This window comes from Dermacentor andersoni, chromosome 2, assembly GCF_023375885.2.
Source record: "Dermacentor andersoni chromosome 2, qqDerAnde1_hic_scaffold, whole genome shotgun sequence".
Taxonomy (NCBI): domain Eukaryota; kingdom Metazoa; phylum Arthropoda; class Arachnida; order Ixodida; family Ixodidae; genus Dermacentor; species Dermacentor andersoni.
In genome coordinates, this window is record NC_092815.1 from 172,135,849 (window position 1) to 172,154,973 (window position 19,125).

Genomic DNA, 19,125 nt, shown 5'->3' on the forward strand with positions numbered 1-19,125 from the left:
CAGGGATGAACTGTATTGAGACAAACGAAAGCGTTTGGCTGAACCCATATTACGATGACTGTGGACAGTAATGCGTTTATGACTAAATCAATATAATGACACAACGTATTGCCACCATAGATACGAGTTATGTATGAGGCGTGTACTACAGCGAGACTGCTCTTTCGTGCTTCATTAAGAACACTTCGTGCCATCTAGGGGCGCCGCGGCTAAGCCCACGCATAGCCTCCGAAATGCATTGCGCGCCGGTGGGTGGCGAGCGCTGAGAAAGGCTCCATGCGGCAGCGAAAAAAAAAAGTGGCACAATACATCGAGATGCCCCGGGTAGAGTACATGCACTCTAGAAGAAACGTCGTATATGTGAAATGCAGTCACTTCTCCGATAGAACAGCCGTTAGAACTTTTTCACGCCTTTAATTTTTGGAGTGTAGGAACCGGACGCGCTGCTTGTAAAGGTTGTTCTTTGAGGCAATGTTGTGATCATAGTTCTACCGTAACATAGTAATGTCAACTTTGATTAGCCATGCTATCTAAGGCCCAATTCTGACTCACCCTACTCACATTGGATTTATGCAGATGAAAAGAGAGATAAATTTTTTAATGGCAGAAAGGTGGAGAGGTCGGGCTCAGTGAAGTGCCTCTACCCTGCAACTCTAGGCTGGGGAAAGGGTTCGCGGGAGCCACAGAGATAGAATGTGATGAGGAAGGAGGGTGTTGGTGTGCTGAATATGACGATGATAATGATGGTTGTTCCATAGCATACTGTTTCTGTGCAAGGCGTATGAGTACACTTTACAGCACAGAAGCGTCATCTTCGCCGACAGAGGTAGAAGTTACTGCAGCGTAGCTAGGAGACAGCCTATAGCTCTCATTATTTTTGCCGCTGTTAGCGAACTGGCGTCTTTAAACGAGACAGTAGCAGCGGCAGGGCGTCCATTATTTCCCGCAGCATGGTCTTAATCGTAGCATGGCCAGAGTCCTGCAGGTGTAAAATTCAGAAAGCTTTTCGCTGTTAAGCGGCCTGGCTCATTGCACTCGCGTCTTCGATATTTGTATGGTCAGCATTAGGATGTATAGCATACTGCATGAGCATAAACACTACATGTCATTACGGTTGTACATCTGCGCAAGGCTAAACATTGCATAACACCGAACGTCGAATGAAATTAAAAATATAGACAATTGCAGGCGTCGTATTTTTCGTCGTATATTGCATTTAAACACTGAATTCTCGATAGCTTCATTTCACAAGGATTATAGCATGACCGTTGGATCTGCATAAGTTTTATATCCTTAAGCGCCCACCACATGCGCGCGATATTCAAGATATAGAGACAAGCGATGCAACATGAAGATCCTGTCAAGTCTTTACATCACTAATTGGAGTCACTGTCTACCTCTGCGACGTGGCGGCCTTTGCACACTTTGTACGCATATACTCTTTTTCCACTTTAATCCTGCTAATGCTAACGCATTATTATAATAACCGATAGTACACGCAAACTATTCAGTTTGTTTTCTAATACAAATTTTTTTGCTCGCTGTTTGGCTATTGAGACGCGCGCTCCCTCTGAACACACACACACACACACGCACACACACACACACACACACACACACACACACACACACACACACACACACACACACACACACACACACACACACACACACACACACACATATATATATATATATATATATATATATATATATATATATATTTGTAGGCTTTAACGACGGGATGCATCCCGCTTTCAGTTGCTCCCCGTTTGTCTGTAATTGCCCACACACTCTAAAAACAAAGAGAGTTCCGGGGACTACCTTTGAGGGAATAACTTCTTGTCCGGAATTTCACTCTCTTTTCGAGAGTAGATTGAACCTCTTCAGAGAGAGTAGGTCAACTCCTACTGACAGAGTTTTGTTACTCTACCGCAAGGGAGTGTTAGTACTCTTCCGCAGAGTGCGAACACAGTAAACTCTCAGTTGTACGAACGTCGGCTTATCGAATATTTCAGAATAACGAACTTTTTAAAAATCCCAGGGAGTTTTTTTTATATATTCTATGCAAAAATGTTTCATTTAAACGAATTTCGGAACGGCCAATATTTCAGTTTAACGAACTCGCTCAGACGACCAAGGCTTGCACTGCACTGCACCGCAGGCGCAACCGATACCCGCCCTCATCAAACCGCCGCTCCAGCGGCAATGTAACGTCGCTGGCGCTACAGCGCCCCTGGAGCAAAGTGGCGGCGCGGCAAACTAACGGCAACGAGGCATGGCCTCCGAAATCGCCCGCACAAAACGAGCAAGCATGTAAGCTCGGAGGCCATTAACAAAGTAACATCGCTGGCGCTTAAAGTGCCGCCAGAGCAAAACGGCGATCTGTCACAACACAAACCACGTGGTGTGTGTTTTTTTCCGACCGGCTAGTCGTGGCATGGTCGTTGTCTCTTTCTTTCCAGTCTCGTCCTTTCCGCGTGTGCATAGAAACGACCCACGTGGTGTGTTTTTCATTGATGTGTACAAATTCCATTTCACACATTTCTAACACTATATATGCCATGTTTTTTGCTCCATGAATTGCACTTCAAACTTTTGACTCTGTATGCCATGTCTTATGTTGGTCTAGTGAATATTCAGTTTAGTGAACTTTCAGTTAAGTGAACATTTCCTTCGGTCCATTGAAGTTCACTCAAGTGAGAGTTCACTGTAATCTCCCCACAGGGAGTGCTAATACCCTCCCCAGAGGGGTAATAGTACTCCCCCAGACCGAGTGCTTCTACTCCTCCAAACCGAGTACTTCTACTCCTCCAAGCTGAGTCTTTCTGCTCCCGCAGAGTGCTTGTACCCCTTTAGAACAAAGTGCTAGTACTGTTCCCAATAGTGTGAAAGCACGATGTAGATCCATGGTGACGTTTGAAGGGATTCGCAATACCAGAGTCCTTCCATGTTTTGCGTATATCTTATACTAAAACGTGCAGTACGTACTCCCTCATAGGTGTGCTGTTAATCGGGGGGCAACTTTATTTCGCTAAGCACGCATCTGTGTTCCAGCGAAGTATGAGTTTAGTCCTTTCCTGTCAACCGATTCGGAAGAGACGGAACTGAAAAAGAAAGAAATTACACATTTAGCACGGCAATAAAAGTTGCGAAGGGGTGACGACTACGAGCTATATGGGGATTAGTTACATGGTAAACGACACAGAAACACAAAACGCAACCTTTTCAGGTCTGCACAGACCCGCACGGTACAGGCAGGCTTGACGGCTCACGAGAGATATGCTTCCCCGCTGTGGCACTGGTCGTTCTTGGAGAGACACCTGCAGCATACGAAGAACATCGGGGTAACGACCTCGTTAAGCTAAAGCCCGTCAGCGCGCGGAGGTGCCGATGATCACGCTAGACCTTCCAGCGGACCTGGCCCTGGTCGAAAGGGAGCCAAGGCGTGAAGTGCTAAATAATGCCATGAGAGATGAGTGGTTTTTGAAGTGCCTGCTCGGATGGCACCGCCAACGGATATTACAAAGTGCGAAAACGAAAAGGCAGCTCAAACATTGTTAAAAGAGGTCGCGTGAGCTGGATTAAGGGACACGAGGTATCAGAACAATGGGGGAGTCTGAGCAGCCACGCAGTGATAATCACTTATCATAGAGGCTACAGGATGCACGAAACTTTCCGCGTTTTACTCATATTTACAGCGTCGCAGGTTTTCTACTTATAGCTGCTGATCTAAGATAACTGTTAGATCAAGCCCTGCACTACTGTTAGTAATCGAAACTTCTTTGAATCTATTGCTTATTGCCCCTGTGATGGTGCTTGAAAAACGAAACATTCAGGCCAGGGTCTACAAGTTGAAAAGAAAATAATTCAACATTGTAGCAGGTGATGCATTTTAATGATCATGGTGGCCAGTTTAAAGTTTAAATTAGCTTTCGTTTTGAGATAAATGATTTATGAATGTGAGTAAGAACTTCGATTGAAATGGGTGAGAGAAAATGAGCATAAACGAGAAACGTATACAGGCTTTCACAAGTTGAAGTTGTGTTTTCTTGCGTCATTACAATGCAGGCGGACTGAGACAAAAAGTGCAAGCATGTAGTGCTGTGTTGACGCCAGTTCAAATAATGAAATAGTCTAGCGCTGTGGTTGCTGAAACGTAATGCTAGTGGATTCTTTTCGAATTATCTCATTATCCAAAGTTAAAGTGAGTGGGGGAATCTTATAAGATTCATTGGCTTCAATTTGGCAAAGCAACAGCTGTGTTATTCGAGACATTCGTGCGCACACCCCCTTTCCATCAGTTTAGGTTCATCAACGTGTGCGCCTCGGCTAGTATGCTTTACATAGTGACTAAAAGTGCGCTATCGTAGCGAGAATAAAATTAAGCGCTACCACTAGCATTAATTGAACTCTTAAGTTTTAGAACCATGCTTCGCGTCGAATTATTGAAGCAGAAAGAGCGAAAGATAACATGAGAGAAAGGAAAGAAAGGACGGACAAAGCTTCATGTCCGTCTTTTCTTTCGGTCGCGATACTATCAGCCAACCAAAGGACCAGGCAGGATTTCGTAAAGGCTACTCAACAATAGACCATATTCACACTATCAATCAGGTGACGGAGAATTGTGCGGAATATAACCAACCCTTCTATATTGCTTTCGTTGATTACGAGGAAGCGTTTGATTCCGTCGAAACCTCTGTATTCATGCAGGCATTACGGAATCAGGGTGTAGACGAGCCGTACGTAAAAATACTGAAAGATATACATAGCGGCTCCACAGCCACCGTAGTCGTCCCTAAAGAAAGCAACAAAATCCCAATAAAGACGGGCGTCAGGCAAGGAGATACGATCTCTCCAATGCTAGTCACACCGTGTTTACAGGAGGTATTCAGAGACCTGGATTGAGAAGAATTGGGTATAAGAGTTATTCCAGAAGACCTTATTAACTTGCGATTCGCTGATGATATCGTCTTGCTTAGTAACTAAGGGGACCAATTGCAATGCATGCTCACGGACCTGGACAGGCAAATCATAAGGGTGGATCTAAAAATTTATCTGCAGAAAACTAAAGTAATGTTTAAGAGTCTCGGAAGAGAACAGCAGTTTACGACAGGTAGTGAGGCACTGGAAGTGGTAAGGGAATACATCTACTTACGGCAGACAGTGACCGCGGATCCGGATCATGGCACTGAAATAATCAGAAGAATAAGAATCGGCTGGGGTGCGTTTGGCAGGCATTCTCAGATCATGAACAGCAGGTTGCCATTATCCCTCAAAAGAAAAGTGTATAATAGCTGTGTCTTACTAGTACTCACCTACGGGGCAGAAACTTGGAGGCTTACGAAAAGGGTTCTGCTTAAATTGAGGACGACACAACGAGCTATGGAAGTAAGAATGATGTGTGTAATGTTAAGGGATTAGAAGAGAGCAGATTGGGTGAGGGAACAAACGCGAGTTAATGACATCTTAGTTTCAATGAAGAAAAAGAAATGGGCATGGGCAGGGCATGTAATGATCAGGGACGATAACCGGTGGTCATTAAGGGTTACGGACTGGATTCCAAGAGAAGCGAAGCGCAGCAGGGGGCGGCAGAAAGTTAGGTGGGCGGATGAGATTAAGAAGTTTGTAGGGACAACATGGCCACAATTAGCACGTGACCGGGCTAGTTAGAGAAGTATGGGAAAGGCCTTTGCCCTGCAGTGGGTGTAGCCAGGCTGATGGTGATGATGATGTCAGCCTGTGTCATATAGCATAGATACCATCACGAAGACGTAATGCCTGGCAAGAAAGAAGAGAAAATGAAAGAAACTGGAAATTTTTGTGTTTCTGGGCTTAACTTCCACGTATGCGTTATTTATTTGATGGCATTGGACATGTGAGCAAGTGTTGTGTCCATAGAATAGATTGCTCAGTGAGCAAAGGTTTATGGCATGAGGTACGAAAAAACGAACAAGAGGCCGGCAGTGAAGCACATTTCGTAAGCATGCTGAAACAACAGCATTCAATATTGAAATGAAAACATAAAACTAATCAATCTATAACGCATACAGAATGATGCGACTGAAAAACACACAAGGACATACAAGGTCAGCTTCACAACGAGAAAAAGGGCATCTCCTCAAGTACCTCTTTGACGACACCACGACCAAAACACGTCAAAGACAGTGCCTCATTAGAATACTACATGCAGAATCCAAGAAACATGGCGAAGAAGAAGCTACAACAATACTGGTCAACAATGACCTGCCGCTGGGTCCAAACGACACACACAGAGACTACGAGGGGGAAGCCAACCTGACGCTGAACACCGAATTCAGTAAGGGAGAGATTCGGACCGCACAACGTGATCTAAACGGAGATTCGGAACCGGGGCCCGACGCAGTTACAAATAAGATACTCAGAAACCTGGATGAGGATTCGCTTGGCAAGCTAACCGAGTATATCAATGACAGATGTAGGGAAGGATGGCTACCGGGGCAGTGGAAGACGGCCAAGATAGTACTCATCACCAAGCCTGACAAGGCCCCCAACCTATATAATAGGACCAACGTAGCGTACGTCGTGCGTGGTTAAAACGATGGCGCATGCAATCCTAAACACAGTCAACAACGATCTCTGATCGACTGGGACGTACCCACATACCATCATTGGTCTTCGGGCATGCCTTTCGACACAAGATGCAATGCTCCAGCTTAAACATCAGGTGCTTAGCGACAGGACACCTAATACCAAGGTGATCCTGGATCTCGATCCGGAAAGAGCTTTGGACAAAGTCCTACACTCGGCGATCCTCAAAAATGTCGCCGGAGGCAACCTTGGCGAGAGAACATTTAACTACATCAGAGATTTTCTTACTAGAAGAAGAGCGCTTCTGGTTGCAGGAGACATAGCCTGCGCAAAACAGGAGCTGGGCAGCCAAGAAATCCCGCAGGGCTCGGTCATCTCACCGATGCTTTATAACTTAATCATGAATGGTCTTTCTAAGGAATTACTAGTAAAACACATCACTTAAGCAATCTATACATACGACATCACCATCGGGTCCGTTTGTGACAGCGACGGACACATCGAGACAGCACTGCAGCAAGCTATCAATACAGTGGAGAAACTTTTGGCTGACACCGGGCTCACATGTTCACCAAAGAAATCAAAATTATTACTATTCGTACCCACACTCAAGGAGAGATTACCCAAGGGCTACGTCAGGGAGAGAGAGAGCATGAAGAAATCAAACTCAGCACGAGCAACAGCAGGTACTATGCCCACTGTCGATCACATTAGAGTCCTCGTCGTGCTCATCGAAAAAAAAACGGGGTTATCGGACAGACCGTTAAAAGACTTGTGTACGAGACTACAAACGTTTTCAGACTCCTTAAACGAGTCACTCACGAGAGGAGCGGCATGAGGGAAGACAGCCTTATTAGACTGATGCACTCCTTCGTCTTCCCATATTGTATACGTGGCAGATATGCACAACTGGTACACATGCGTGAGGGGTAAGATTAGTATACAGAATGATCCGTAGGGCATACAAGATTGCACTCGGACTGCCCGAAGCCACCAGCATCGAGAAACTACTACACCATGGATTACACGATATCCTAGATGAGCTGGCAGAAGCTCATAATTTCGTACTTCGAAAGACTCCCCACCACTAGCACAGAAAGACACATTTTAAAAAAGCTAAACATCATGTACTACTGTCAACACGGCGACAAAGTCGATATGCCAAGAGAGATACGAAACAAGATCCAAGTAGCCCCGACACCAATAAACATGCATCCATTTTACAACTAGGGACGCCCAAAGGCCAGGGCCGTAACACTACTACAGACATGGCACAACTAAGAGGCAAGATTCACTGACGACTTAGATAGCCGACGATTCGCAGCGGCAGTCGTTCACATCGACGGCAAAGCTACGCAAACAGCTAGTAGTAAGACCAAACAAACCAAAACGACCGAGGAAGTGGCCATTTCCCTTGCTATGGCTGACATAGAAACCCAAGTTATCTTGAGCGACTCGCGCAAAGCAGTCCGAAATTATGCCAAGGGAAGAATTTCCCTGCTAGCTTTCGGGATTCTCCAAAGCACAAGTCAAGCTCGGTAAAACCCGATCACCACGACCTGTTTCACCGCCTACTTGGGCGCAGTCTCTCCTGAACTTACCAACTTACCATGAAACTGACGAGGCGTTCTCTGAAATGGCTGTTGGTTGGTGATGTCTCCTGCACAACGGAGCATAATGAAACGGGAGCTTTAGTTACCGATGTATCAGATGCGCCGCGACTGATGAAAGAGCATTTAGGCAAAGTGCGTCATATGGCAAATTGCTTGCGCCGAAACCACATCAACGGAAGCTGCAGCAGACCATTGGCCGAGGTACTGGAATGTAACGTTAACCAGAAAACCATCCTGTATAATGGTAAAACGTTGGGTTGGTTTGTGCGACCGTATCGTTATACTACAAGGTGAACCTAATAGACGTCGTAGAGTTAAATGCGCCGCAAGAACGCTGTCTGGAGATTAAAGGTTTATTACTTAGCTCTCGGACAGACTATCCTTTTGTAGTTGAATGTATGTATGTATCATGTTTAATCAGCCTTTCATCGTGTTTCAGCGCCTGGTGTCATGGTCTTCCGAGCTCCTTCATTCCGCCTATGCCTTTGGGCTATACACCACCACTTATTATTCTTTGTATGACGCTACATCTAGACACACTTTTGGTACTACCCCTGGACGATTCAATTGCTCCTACCTCTACGTAATGGCAGTGTGGACTACTTTAAAGGCAATGCGATAAGCATAAAGACACCAAAATATGATCACGTTAAAATAACGCAGACACCATTAAAAAGACCGCGTTATAGAGAATCCTGACTGCGCGAACAATGCCTCAGCTTGTAGCCAACGTTTCCAAAAGGTGCCTCATCGCCATGAAGTCCACAGCTAATTTCCTTGCTTCTGTTTACATAGAACACTCTGCCTCTAGGGGCGGAAGAACATGAGGGCTACTGAAGGGGTGAGGAAATAATAAACAAAACAGATAGTCATGATAGTGTGGCGTGGCGCTGCGCCACAGTGTCTCACAAAAATAAAGACGGAGAAGGACTTCCATGGGTAAGGAGATCTCACGAGTTTTGTGGCATGCGGTTTCCCAAAACGTAGGAAGTACAGATCGGTCTTGGGGAGTTTAACAGCGGCTTAAGAGTACTATGCAGATCCAACACTCCTGTGCGTATATGCGAACCAATTTATCCTAAAGCTGTTAAGTAAATTAATAAACAAGTTACGATGCCTTTAGCAAGTCAAAAATTTAATGCACGCTGAACATGTAAATGAAGAAATCGGTATTAGTAGAGCGAAATGGCGCGTAATTAATTGGGAAGAGGCAATATGAATAGCCCTGTGACTACCAAAATTTAGTAAAACATAAGCCCTGCTGTTTCTCTTATTGTCAATAAAATGATGAATTCCAGAGATGCCTCTCACAAAAACAAATAAAACTGACTCGTGCAGCCGTGCAGGATGAGCTCAATTTCTCGCCAACTATCTTATTTTTCAAGCAGGTGCACTAGGAAATTCAAATGAGTGCAGTTTAACCACAGACCGTAAATTATTGGTCGCATATGACTCATAGACTCTAATTCATGCAAATTTAACCTTGGCGTGACATTTCTTCTGTCACATTGCCCAACCGCATAACGCTTTGGCAATGACGTAAATAACTATTGAGTATACAATAAACTTCAGACGAGCAGCTAAGAAATTTTCCCCTATATTTACAACTATGACGTGGATTCTACTTCGTATAACGCGTTATCATAGCGAAAGAAATGAAGAATCAGTGAATATTTTGTAAGCACATAATTAAAACAAAAACGATAAACTTTCACCAAACATAATCCGATATGCGACTTCCCTCCTCCTATCGACAGAATGTGAAGTCGATGCTAAGTAAACGTCCCAATTATGTTTTTGACTATGGGGCATAATTGCGTGTTTTAACCTGTGAAATATATTGTGAATAATAAAGCATGATTGGTTGAAAAAGAAATCAAAAACGAGAAACCTAGCCGATAATTAATGTTTGTTGTTTTCGAGCCGACATTACGTATTTTTTTTGCAATGCCGGTCATTAATCCATACACATATACCTGACAAACACGTCAGCAATGGTGCCCCAATTTTTGCCAAATTTGATCTTGCCGGGCTGCAATAGTCCTTCTAGAACAGCGGGATAATACCTAACTTGTTTGTAGAACGCACTTTTATTGTTCTAAATTGCTTGCATAGTAAGTTATTATAAAAGCTCTAACGAATCCGCGCGTCTTTTTCGCACCTTTACTTACACATCACCAATGAGCTACTCTGTATTTGCACGAAATATAAATAATGTTTCACTTGTACCTCTCAAAAAACCTCATGGGCACTTTGTTCAACTAACGAGAATAGGAATAAAACGAGAGTCCACTAGGTGTTTGAAAAAGTGATCATTCATATACCGTATTTTCGCGGTTCTAAGCACCCCCCCTCTATTTTCGCCAAAAAATTTCAAAAAAAGTTTGCATGCGAATCTGAGCACCCCCCTATTTGTTAGGAACAGCGCATAGCCAAGGTCTCCACGCGCGCTTGCTCACTCTGTCGTCGAGCCGGAGCCGTCGGAGTCCCGAGGTGGCACGGCGTCCGCGGCGCGAGTACGCGGTACCGCCGGACTGTACGGCTGTACGGCGAAAGCTCCAGAAAGCGTCCCCATCAACCATCGCAAAGTGGATTTCGGACGCTTGGAAGCGGGTCCAAGTGGACGTTGTGGTCAAATCGTTTGAGAAGTACTTGATCACAAACCACTTCGACGGAACGGAAGACGACCTGCTGTGGGATACCGAGAGCGGCGGTTCAAGCGGTGCGACGAACTCGAGTGGCAGTGATAGTAATTGAGCATCCGACACAAGCGGTGGGTTCGCTGTGTGCACCGATCTTTCTTTTGAATGTTTGCAAAATAAAATGGTATTTCTCGCACCCGCCCCGTCGTGATGTCGCAGCGAAAAGAGGGAGGGGGGTCATTCTAGATTTTTCGAATCTAAGCACCCCCCCCTCACTTTGGGCATCGCGATCGTGAAAAAGATGGGGTGCTTAGAATCGAGTAAATACGGTAAAAATTGTAAATTTCATCGTAAATAAGGTTTAACATGCTAACCACCCCCCCCCCCTCTCTCTGTTCCACTCTTCACTAAATGTGAACTCGTTGTAACGTAGAGATCTCCGAGGATAATACGTCCCTATACCGCATCTAAACACTTAATTTCTTGTAAGGGCCGCCATAAACTGACAATCTTGAAACTTTGCCTAGATTAACAGGTGCCCTATTGTCACAATATATGAACAATGTGGTTGGCTTAGTTCACCGAGGACATCAGGAAAACTAGCTACGTGCCTCGCAGAAAGCAACAAAATAGGCAGAAAAGGAGTACACAGGAATTATCATTGCGGCACAGTTATACGGAAACTACAGCCGAATTTCCTGCGTAGTCATCACCGTGGCCGTGATGTTCACTATAAAGTCAAATTGCGACACCCTCGCGCCCCGCCATCGTAGCCTTTGAGATGCGAGGAGAAACGTGCGAGGATGATAGCTTGATGCGCACTGAGTTCCCATGCGCCCAATCTTTGAGGCCGTGGGAATATGCGCACGCGCGAGGTAGGGAGAGTGCACGTCTCCTTCCCTGGGCCGGCACTGGCTGCACATCGCTGTACGTCGCATGCGTGGCCCGCGCGACATGTCTTGGAGGTAATTTGCGGCGCGCGAAGGTTCTAAAAACGAGCTGACATGCGTATCCGGTAGCTCCGCGCGCGGTCTAGTCGAGCGCATCTTGTGTTGGAAGTTACATAATCTCGAGTCGGCGAGACGCCGCCAAGTGAGAGGCAACACAAAGGGTTCGCGATGCGCTGCCGTCGTGACAGTTAGCGCTCGCAGTGATCGATTGAGCTCTATTCATGTTTGCTTGCGCGCCGGACAGCGAGCTTTGTAATTCAATTAGGGACTTGACGTTTCCTGCAATTTATATGTGGGACCTTAGTGTGAACGTTCGGGCGCAACTACGACGTTTTAGCAAAGTTCGTAATGGACCCGAAAGCGTTAAGCTTTATCCTAATTTGAGGGGACTTCTGTGCCTTACATCTTTGACAAGAGGTGGCAGTTGCGTCGGCTGTACGCTTAGGGTTAACTTTTGAAGAGAAATAGTATGTCTAAAGTACCTATTGCACATGAAGGCGTATTTTATTTACCCTTGAAGCGCCTTTCTGTGGCGCTCGTTCCTTGATGTTACAGTAGAGTATTTTTATACAATATTTTTGATATGTAACTGCGTGATACAGTAGTTTGCTGTAATGGTCAGTAGCCGGTTGAGTACCCTTTGGTGTTTTTTTTTTTCCTAGCTAAGGCCGACCGTCTTTTTATATACGCCTGTGTCTATGCGCTGACATTTGGTAAGAGTACATGCTTAAATCAGTTTGTGTTTTTACCTGAAACCTTTTTATTATTAACACGCGGTTTTCGTAATGATAATTCCGCCCACTTGGTTGACAAGGCGCATTTGTTTGTTTCCTTTTCTTTTTGTGCACATCTGTATACAGATTGTCAGACTGGCCATTCTGCGCGAAGATAACCAAGGGTTTGTGGTTCACAGTAGAGATGAGTAGCCGCCAGTAAAATTTTTGATGGGGCAATTAAACTTAATATCAGAAAACAGAGCGCAAGAAATACACTGAGTGAAGAAAAGATACGCGCACCCCACGCGCTTAATGCAACAGCTAGTAGCAATTAGCTCATTTTTTATTAACTGTTCCGAACGCCTTGCTGCCCATAATGAATTTGCAGGTAATTAGAAGAACGCTGTGCTGCCCATAAATAATTTGCAGGTATTTAAAAGAAACAAAGCTGGCATGCTTCCAGCACGGTAGTTTATGCCCGTTTATTATATTTGACTGATAAAAAAGCCCGCGAGAAATGAAAACTATCGGGGGCCAACCTTCTACCCAGATCAAAAAGCAGCGCCCTCAAACGGTCTCCATAGCAGTTAGTGGCAGACCTAGCGCTTTACCTGCCGGGCATCGTCCGTGACAGCGCGCAGTCTTGGCGTTGGTAAGGGAAGAGTGCCAATAGCTAATGGTTGATGCGTCGTGGGAAGAGCGCGTCCACTAACTCATGCGGAGAGTTTGAAGCAAAATGACAGCTCTCGCTGTCAGTTCTGCTTCGTTTTTTCCGTGAAATGACCACTTTAGCCTTTTTAACCTTAATAAAATTGCTCCTGCTGGGGTGCTACCCCGTGTTCCGCTTGTGGTAGCCCGAGTATCATGTGCTGAATGTAATAAGAGTACGGCATAACAAGGACACAATCAGCCATCAATGGCACTGCTAGAAAATGAAAAGCAGCACCGACAAGTTGAAAACTTCCTTGGCCATTTTTACCCCAATAGAGCGGACGAATCTATGCTGTCCATTCCACGGAAGCGGTTAGAACAACATTTGCCTTAATCTGTCAGCCTCGTGTCTCGTCCGAAAATTCGCATTATTCGTTTTAATGCTGTTGAGACACAGAACACGCATTAACACTATCGGTTTACAAGATACTTCAACTAATTTGAAAACGAATTCCAATAAATGGGGGGGGGGGGGAGGGGGGGGGGTGCCACTGGACATATTTGCTGATATACTTCTTGTTTGTCTGGAACCAATGATTCAGTTCCAGACAAAAAGGTATACGTATTATGACAAATAGCAATCTTTCTCTGCGGTTTCAACACATTCTTAAGAATCACCAATGATTTGTTTCATTAATGAGTTTTCGGATGTTTTGAAAACCTTTAGTTTGGTAGAAGGTCTTTTTTCGTGTTTTTAACCGAACGTCTCAGTGTCTTTCAAGCGTACTCTAAAGAACATGCTGTAGTCTAGTTTGTGTCCCCTTGACGGTACAAGTGAAATTCAACTTGATATAATCACATGAAGCTGGTAGAACAAAGAAAATATTTATTGTTTATTGGCTTCACGTGGTTTTAGGCAACCATAAATCGAGTCCCTCAGTGTCCTTTATTTTTTTTCTTTTATCCGTTGATGGTAGTATCAGGCTCGTCACTGTAAATTATAAGTTTATAGATCTCAGGGCCTTTATTATATTTTGTTCAATCCAATACACCCTTCTTGTCGTACAGCCATACTTTTAAATTAATTGACCATTTTCCTTAGTCAAGAAGCACAGTTGCTATGTGTTTTAATAATGCACTGAAGACATTATGTCCCCATTTTATTAACTTTAGTTTTCATTACAGGGCTACACTGCTCAATGAGTAAAGCTATCCCAGTCACGTTTTAATGCAACTGACGGAAGGGGTGGTCATTAAGTTACGCTCAATGGGAAGTGCGCATAAAGCGCGCGAAGAAATGACTCGTCACAAAAAAAACCAACAATTTCGCACATCCGAGTACTGTCTCACAGAACAATAAGAAATAAAATAGGCAGCCGGAAACGTTGTCTAATCACTGCATTCGTCACGTTAACGAGACAATTAGGGCCACACATTTTGTGTGAGAGTGGAGGCTTTTCGTCTTCATTACGTATAGCGCGCCTGAACATGGGATCAATTAGCTGAGAAATCTCCTGAAGAGAGCAGGTGCATCGGATTCCATACTACAGCTTTATCTGACGACACTGCCATGCCTAAGGTTGGGACTGTTCGGGCTAATTGAATTAGTAAGTGTGCCATAGCTCGCAAGGAGCGCTCATTGTCAGCTGCCTGCCGTCGCTCTCGGTCCTTATTGTATTATACTAAGACGGATAGTATCGTAGGAAGGGCGCAAGCATACGCGACTGGCTATGACGCTCACGTACAACGTCTTCAGAGTACAAAAAGCCGAAGGCCTGCAGCCGGGACTGTTCAGCACTATTGCTGGCAAAAATTAACGCATCGACAGCCATAAGTTTCGCGGCCCCACTATTATGGCACTGTGCGATACAAATCTAGTGAGCTCGAAGGTCGGAAGCAAAGAGCTCCAACCTTCCCCGCAATATGTCATCGGTATAAGCTAGTGTATAGCGGAAAAGTGTCATCCAGATAGACGAAAAACATTATTGTGCGAATTAGTGATATTATCCCTGGTAGTTTGCTGGCGAAATCGAAATAAATGTCTCGGGTAATTTATTTATATTCACGCACCGGAGAACACACGTCTTGTCTTTCTAAAATAGATACTGCGATATCCTAAAAAAAAGAAGAATAACTTCATTGAAAGGTCCGGTGAGTTCTTCGAGGTTATTCTGTAAGGTTAAAAAAGTATGCTGCAGAACAAGCAGCGCAGTCTCCACTTTCTCACAACAAATGGTTAACGCTTGCCTTTCTTTACGGCGTACTCTGTCGCGATTACTTGTTGCAGAATAAATTTTCTACCAATACAGTCACTTATTGGCACTGATCGTTCGTTTGACTCCAATGTATGAATGGATGAAGTAACCTATGATGTGCAAACAGCGAACGCTACGAAGCAAACTACCCTTGTGTCACCCGCTGAATCAGTGTACGCGAAGCTTTTTATTGCGATAGTAATTATATGGACACTCCAGGCGCATTCCAGCCGTCGCCGTTACTGTGAGGTTCCGTTGAGTGAAAGCGTGTGACGATGAGCCGGCCAACTCCGTTCAATCTCGCGTGCGCGAGCAAAGAACGCGGTCCGGATGCGTGCCCTCTCCTGTCGCGCCCGAGGCAGGGGTTTCAGGCGAGAGAGGAGGGGTGATCTTCTCCGGCGGCTGCTATAGGGTACCTCGATGGTCTCCTCGCCCAGCGCTCCGTACAGAGTGACGACAACCGCGGCGTCTGCTACGTCGTTGGCCACGCGAATCGTGGACGCCGTCGTAGACGCCTTTGGCAGACACCGTAGGGACACGTTGCCGGTGCTCGTGGGTCTTGAAAGCGATTTGCGCCATGGCGAAAGTGCGCGTCCTCGCGGTCCTCATCTTCAAAGCGATCTGCAATGTTTGCAGAGTGCGTGTGATGCCGGTACCTTTCTATGGGCTGCACTTTCGACCTTTCAAGTTGAAGCGAGCGATCCATGAAGCACAACTCGCTTGCTGCTGCCTCGATTCCCCACTCTAGAACTTTAACAGCGAGTTTCTTCGCTCATCGATCGATGATGATGAAGCAACATTTACTGGGCCCGAAATAAATCGGTGGTGCACGCAGGCGTGTTCATGTTTATCTGTGCGCGCGTGACACTGTGCTCGTTAATTTAGGTTAAACACGTTGGTGGGCTAGTTGGTTTGGATCCATGATAGAAAGTATAAACGCGACTAAACAAGGACGTAGGAAGAAGCAGAAACACAAAGACAGCGCTATCTCTGTGTGTCTGTTTTTTTCTACGTCCTTGTCGAGTCACGCTTACACATTCTATCATTGTTAATTTAGTTAGTAAGCGAATGTTTACGAGTTTATACAGCCAACACAACTACCAACGTTACTTCGTACAGCCATCTAATAATTTGCTATCGCAATTGGTGCTTCGCCTTCTGAGCGGTACTGCGAATTTTTTGTTGTTTGTCAAGAACAGTGTTGCTGCGAAGCAGCCATATGTAAATTGGGACCACACGGCGCACATGGGCATTTCCACTGGGAACCGCCTCGTTCATCATAAACTTGTTGCACCCAATCATGCACATGAAACGCGTGAGAGAAATTGATTACAACGACAGAATGATCGCGATGCATGAAGTTGCTGGTATGATGAAGACTCAAGTGACGGCGATGAAATGATGACGCAAGCATGATGGAAACAGCCCCACTACACTAACAACACGATGGAATGACCACAAAGACGATATGATGACTGCATGAGGATCCTGATATAATGAGGCTGGAAGAACAACCTTCGTGTGACGACGATGGCATGACGACTACGGGATGATGACATTCGATTGATTGATTGATTGATTAATTGATTGATTGAAAACTTTATTGTTCCACCGAGCTGGGGTGCCCGCCTCTTAACCTACACGTAGGTAGGGGGAGAGGACGAAGCAGTCCCCGCGCGTTGAGGACGGTGAGTCTCCACGGCCTCAACGGCCAGGCGGATTGCTCGACGCTGGTCGTCCTCAGCCTCACTCTGGAGCAAGGCCTCCCAGGCTTCTCTACTGTCAATGTTTTCCTTGGCCCCTGGGGAGCCAGCACACTCCCATATTATATGGTCTAGCCTACCTTCTTGCTTAGAAATTTTGCAGAGGGCGTCGTTATAGTCCCTCGTGACATTCGAGTGACGAAAAGGTATGACGATGGTCATGTGATGACGGTGGCGTGCCGACCATGGGAAAATGACGGTGGTGTGCCGAAGGTGGTTTGACGACGACTACGTAACGACCATGCGATGCTGTCTCTGTAGTGACGATTATGTATAACGAAACTGGAGTTACGACCATCGAACGAAGACGCTGACATGAAGATGGCGATGTGATGACAGTGATGCACCGACGATCGGATTAAGACGTAGGAGTTACGACGATTGCATCATGAGGATGTTGTGACAACAGCGTGATGAAAATGTGTTGTCTATGCTGGAAAGATGGCGATGGTATGACGACGGCGTCATGGCGACTATAGTTTGATCAAGGGAATCAGTGCGCTGAAATGACGACGGTATGACAATAATAGGATGACGACTGTGGAAAAACTACGACAAGATGAAGACGACGCAACGCCCTCGACATGACGGCAATCTTGTGATGATGCTGCGACGACTGTTCCAAGAGAATGAGGTGGTTACGAGGCTATGCGAACGCAGTGACAGCTATATAGTGGTAATGGTGGAAGAATGACGATAACATAACAGTGGAAGACACTAAATGACAACGGCAGAATGAAGGCGGCGGCATGGGAACGACAGCGTGTTCGTGTTGGAGCTACCATCCGCTCTCACATGCCACCGCGGGCCGCCCTAATTCATGCTACGTCCGATGTTTTTTTTTTCGTACTATATCCGGCACCCGTACTTCGGGCCGCCCTAATTCACACTATATCCGATGTGTACTTGCATTTGGTCTGGTACCACGGAACCGCTTTAAATTGCACTTTATGATTTATTTCCTTACACTCACTGTTACTGGTCAAATGAGCTATCTTAATTGGCTGCCTATGTCCCCTACTGGCCAGTTGTGTCAAGTTAATTCACACCAGATCCGGTGAGTAGTTAATTCACACCAGATCCGGCCATGGTATCCATTTTTGTTTGTTTGCACCTGTCTGGTACCAGCTAATCTGTCTACCTTAATTCGCACTACATCCGATGTTTGTTCGCACTATGCCAGGTACCGACCAATCATGCAGGGCTGTATTCAGCAGCCAGCAGGGATAACAATGGTACGGCGACGACGACGTAATCACGAAATTACTTTCAGACCCACGCATTCGGCAAGCTACCCCTCAATTCCAAATATAACTTGTGTTTGTTTGCACTACGTCCGGTACTGGCCCTTCGTCAGCGAGTGAGTTGAGTGGAATTATTGGGTTTTACGAGCCAAAATCACGAGACACCCCATAGTGCGTGACACCAGATTCATTACGACCGCCAGGGGATCTTTCAAGTGGCTCAACTGCATTTCATCGACTGTTATCAGGAGTCAACAGGGTGGATGATGGTACGATAACGACGGCGAGGCGACGAAGTTAATTTCAGTATGACCGACGTAATTCGGCAAGAGCTAATCAGCAAGAAAACAGCCAGCGGCCAGCAGCCGCCAGCTGCAGGGACGGTGCCAGCTGCGGAAAGTTGAAAGAAGAGACAAAGAAAGCTTCACTTAAACATGTGTGATGAAGTTTGAATGATGGGGTTTGGGGCGCAGCAGGAAATGCTTGGCACACAGCTGCTCATTCTTGTCATGCAAAGCGTGCCGCATCAGCAGCTTCCGCGTCTGGTCGAAGCGTTAAGCTCCAAACTTCATCGCACTTTTCGTCACGGTGTGTTTCTGTCTCACAATGCAGCAGGGCCACTCTTTCTACTATCCTGTCAAGTATGGTTTCAATATTCCCTGGATTGCCAGGGGAAATTCGATAAAGAATATCTAAAATTATGCGCGATATGAAAGAACTA

The 19,125-nt window shown here is 45.6% G+C and overlaps 1 protein-coding gene across 5 annotated transcripts in view; it reads right to left on the reverse strand.

The window, feature by feature from the left end:
• Positions 1 to 2,988: 2,988 nt before the first annotated feature.
• LOC129387234 (uncharacterized) overlaps positions 2,989 to 19,125 on the reverse strand; it is a 45,470-nt gene continuing 29,333 nt past the window's right edge. For 3 of the 5 annotated variants that reach the window (XM_072286288.1, XM_055076032.2, XM_055076027.2), the window contains 3 exons: positions 5,159 to 5,191; positions 3,225 to 3,323; positions 2,989 to 3,107 (listed from right to left, as the gene is read on the reverse strand). In XM_072286288.1, coding sequence (XP_072142389.1) covers positions 3,272 to 3,323; positions 5,159 to 5,191 — 85 coding nt within the window. In that variant the 3' untranslated portion in view covers positions 2,989 to 3,107; positions 3,225 to 3,271. Of the gene's footprint in view, positions 3,108 to 3,224; positions 3,324 to 5,158; positions 5,192 to 8,179; positions 8,220 to 19,125 lie in introns of those variants that run through there. The other 2 variants (XR_011892596.1, XM_055076029.2) reach the window with 2 other exon arrangements.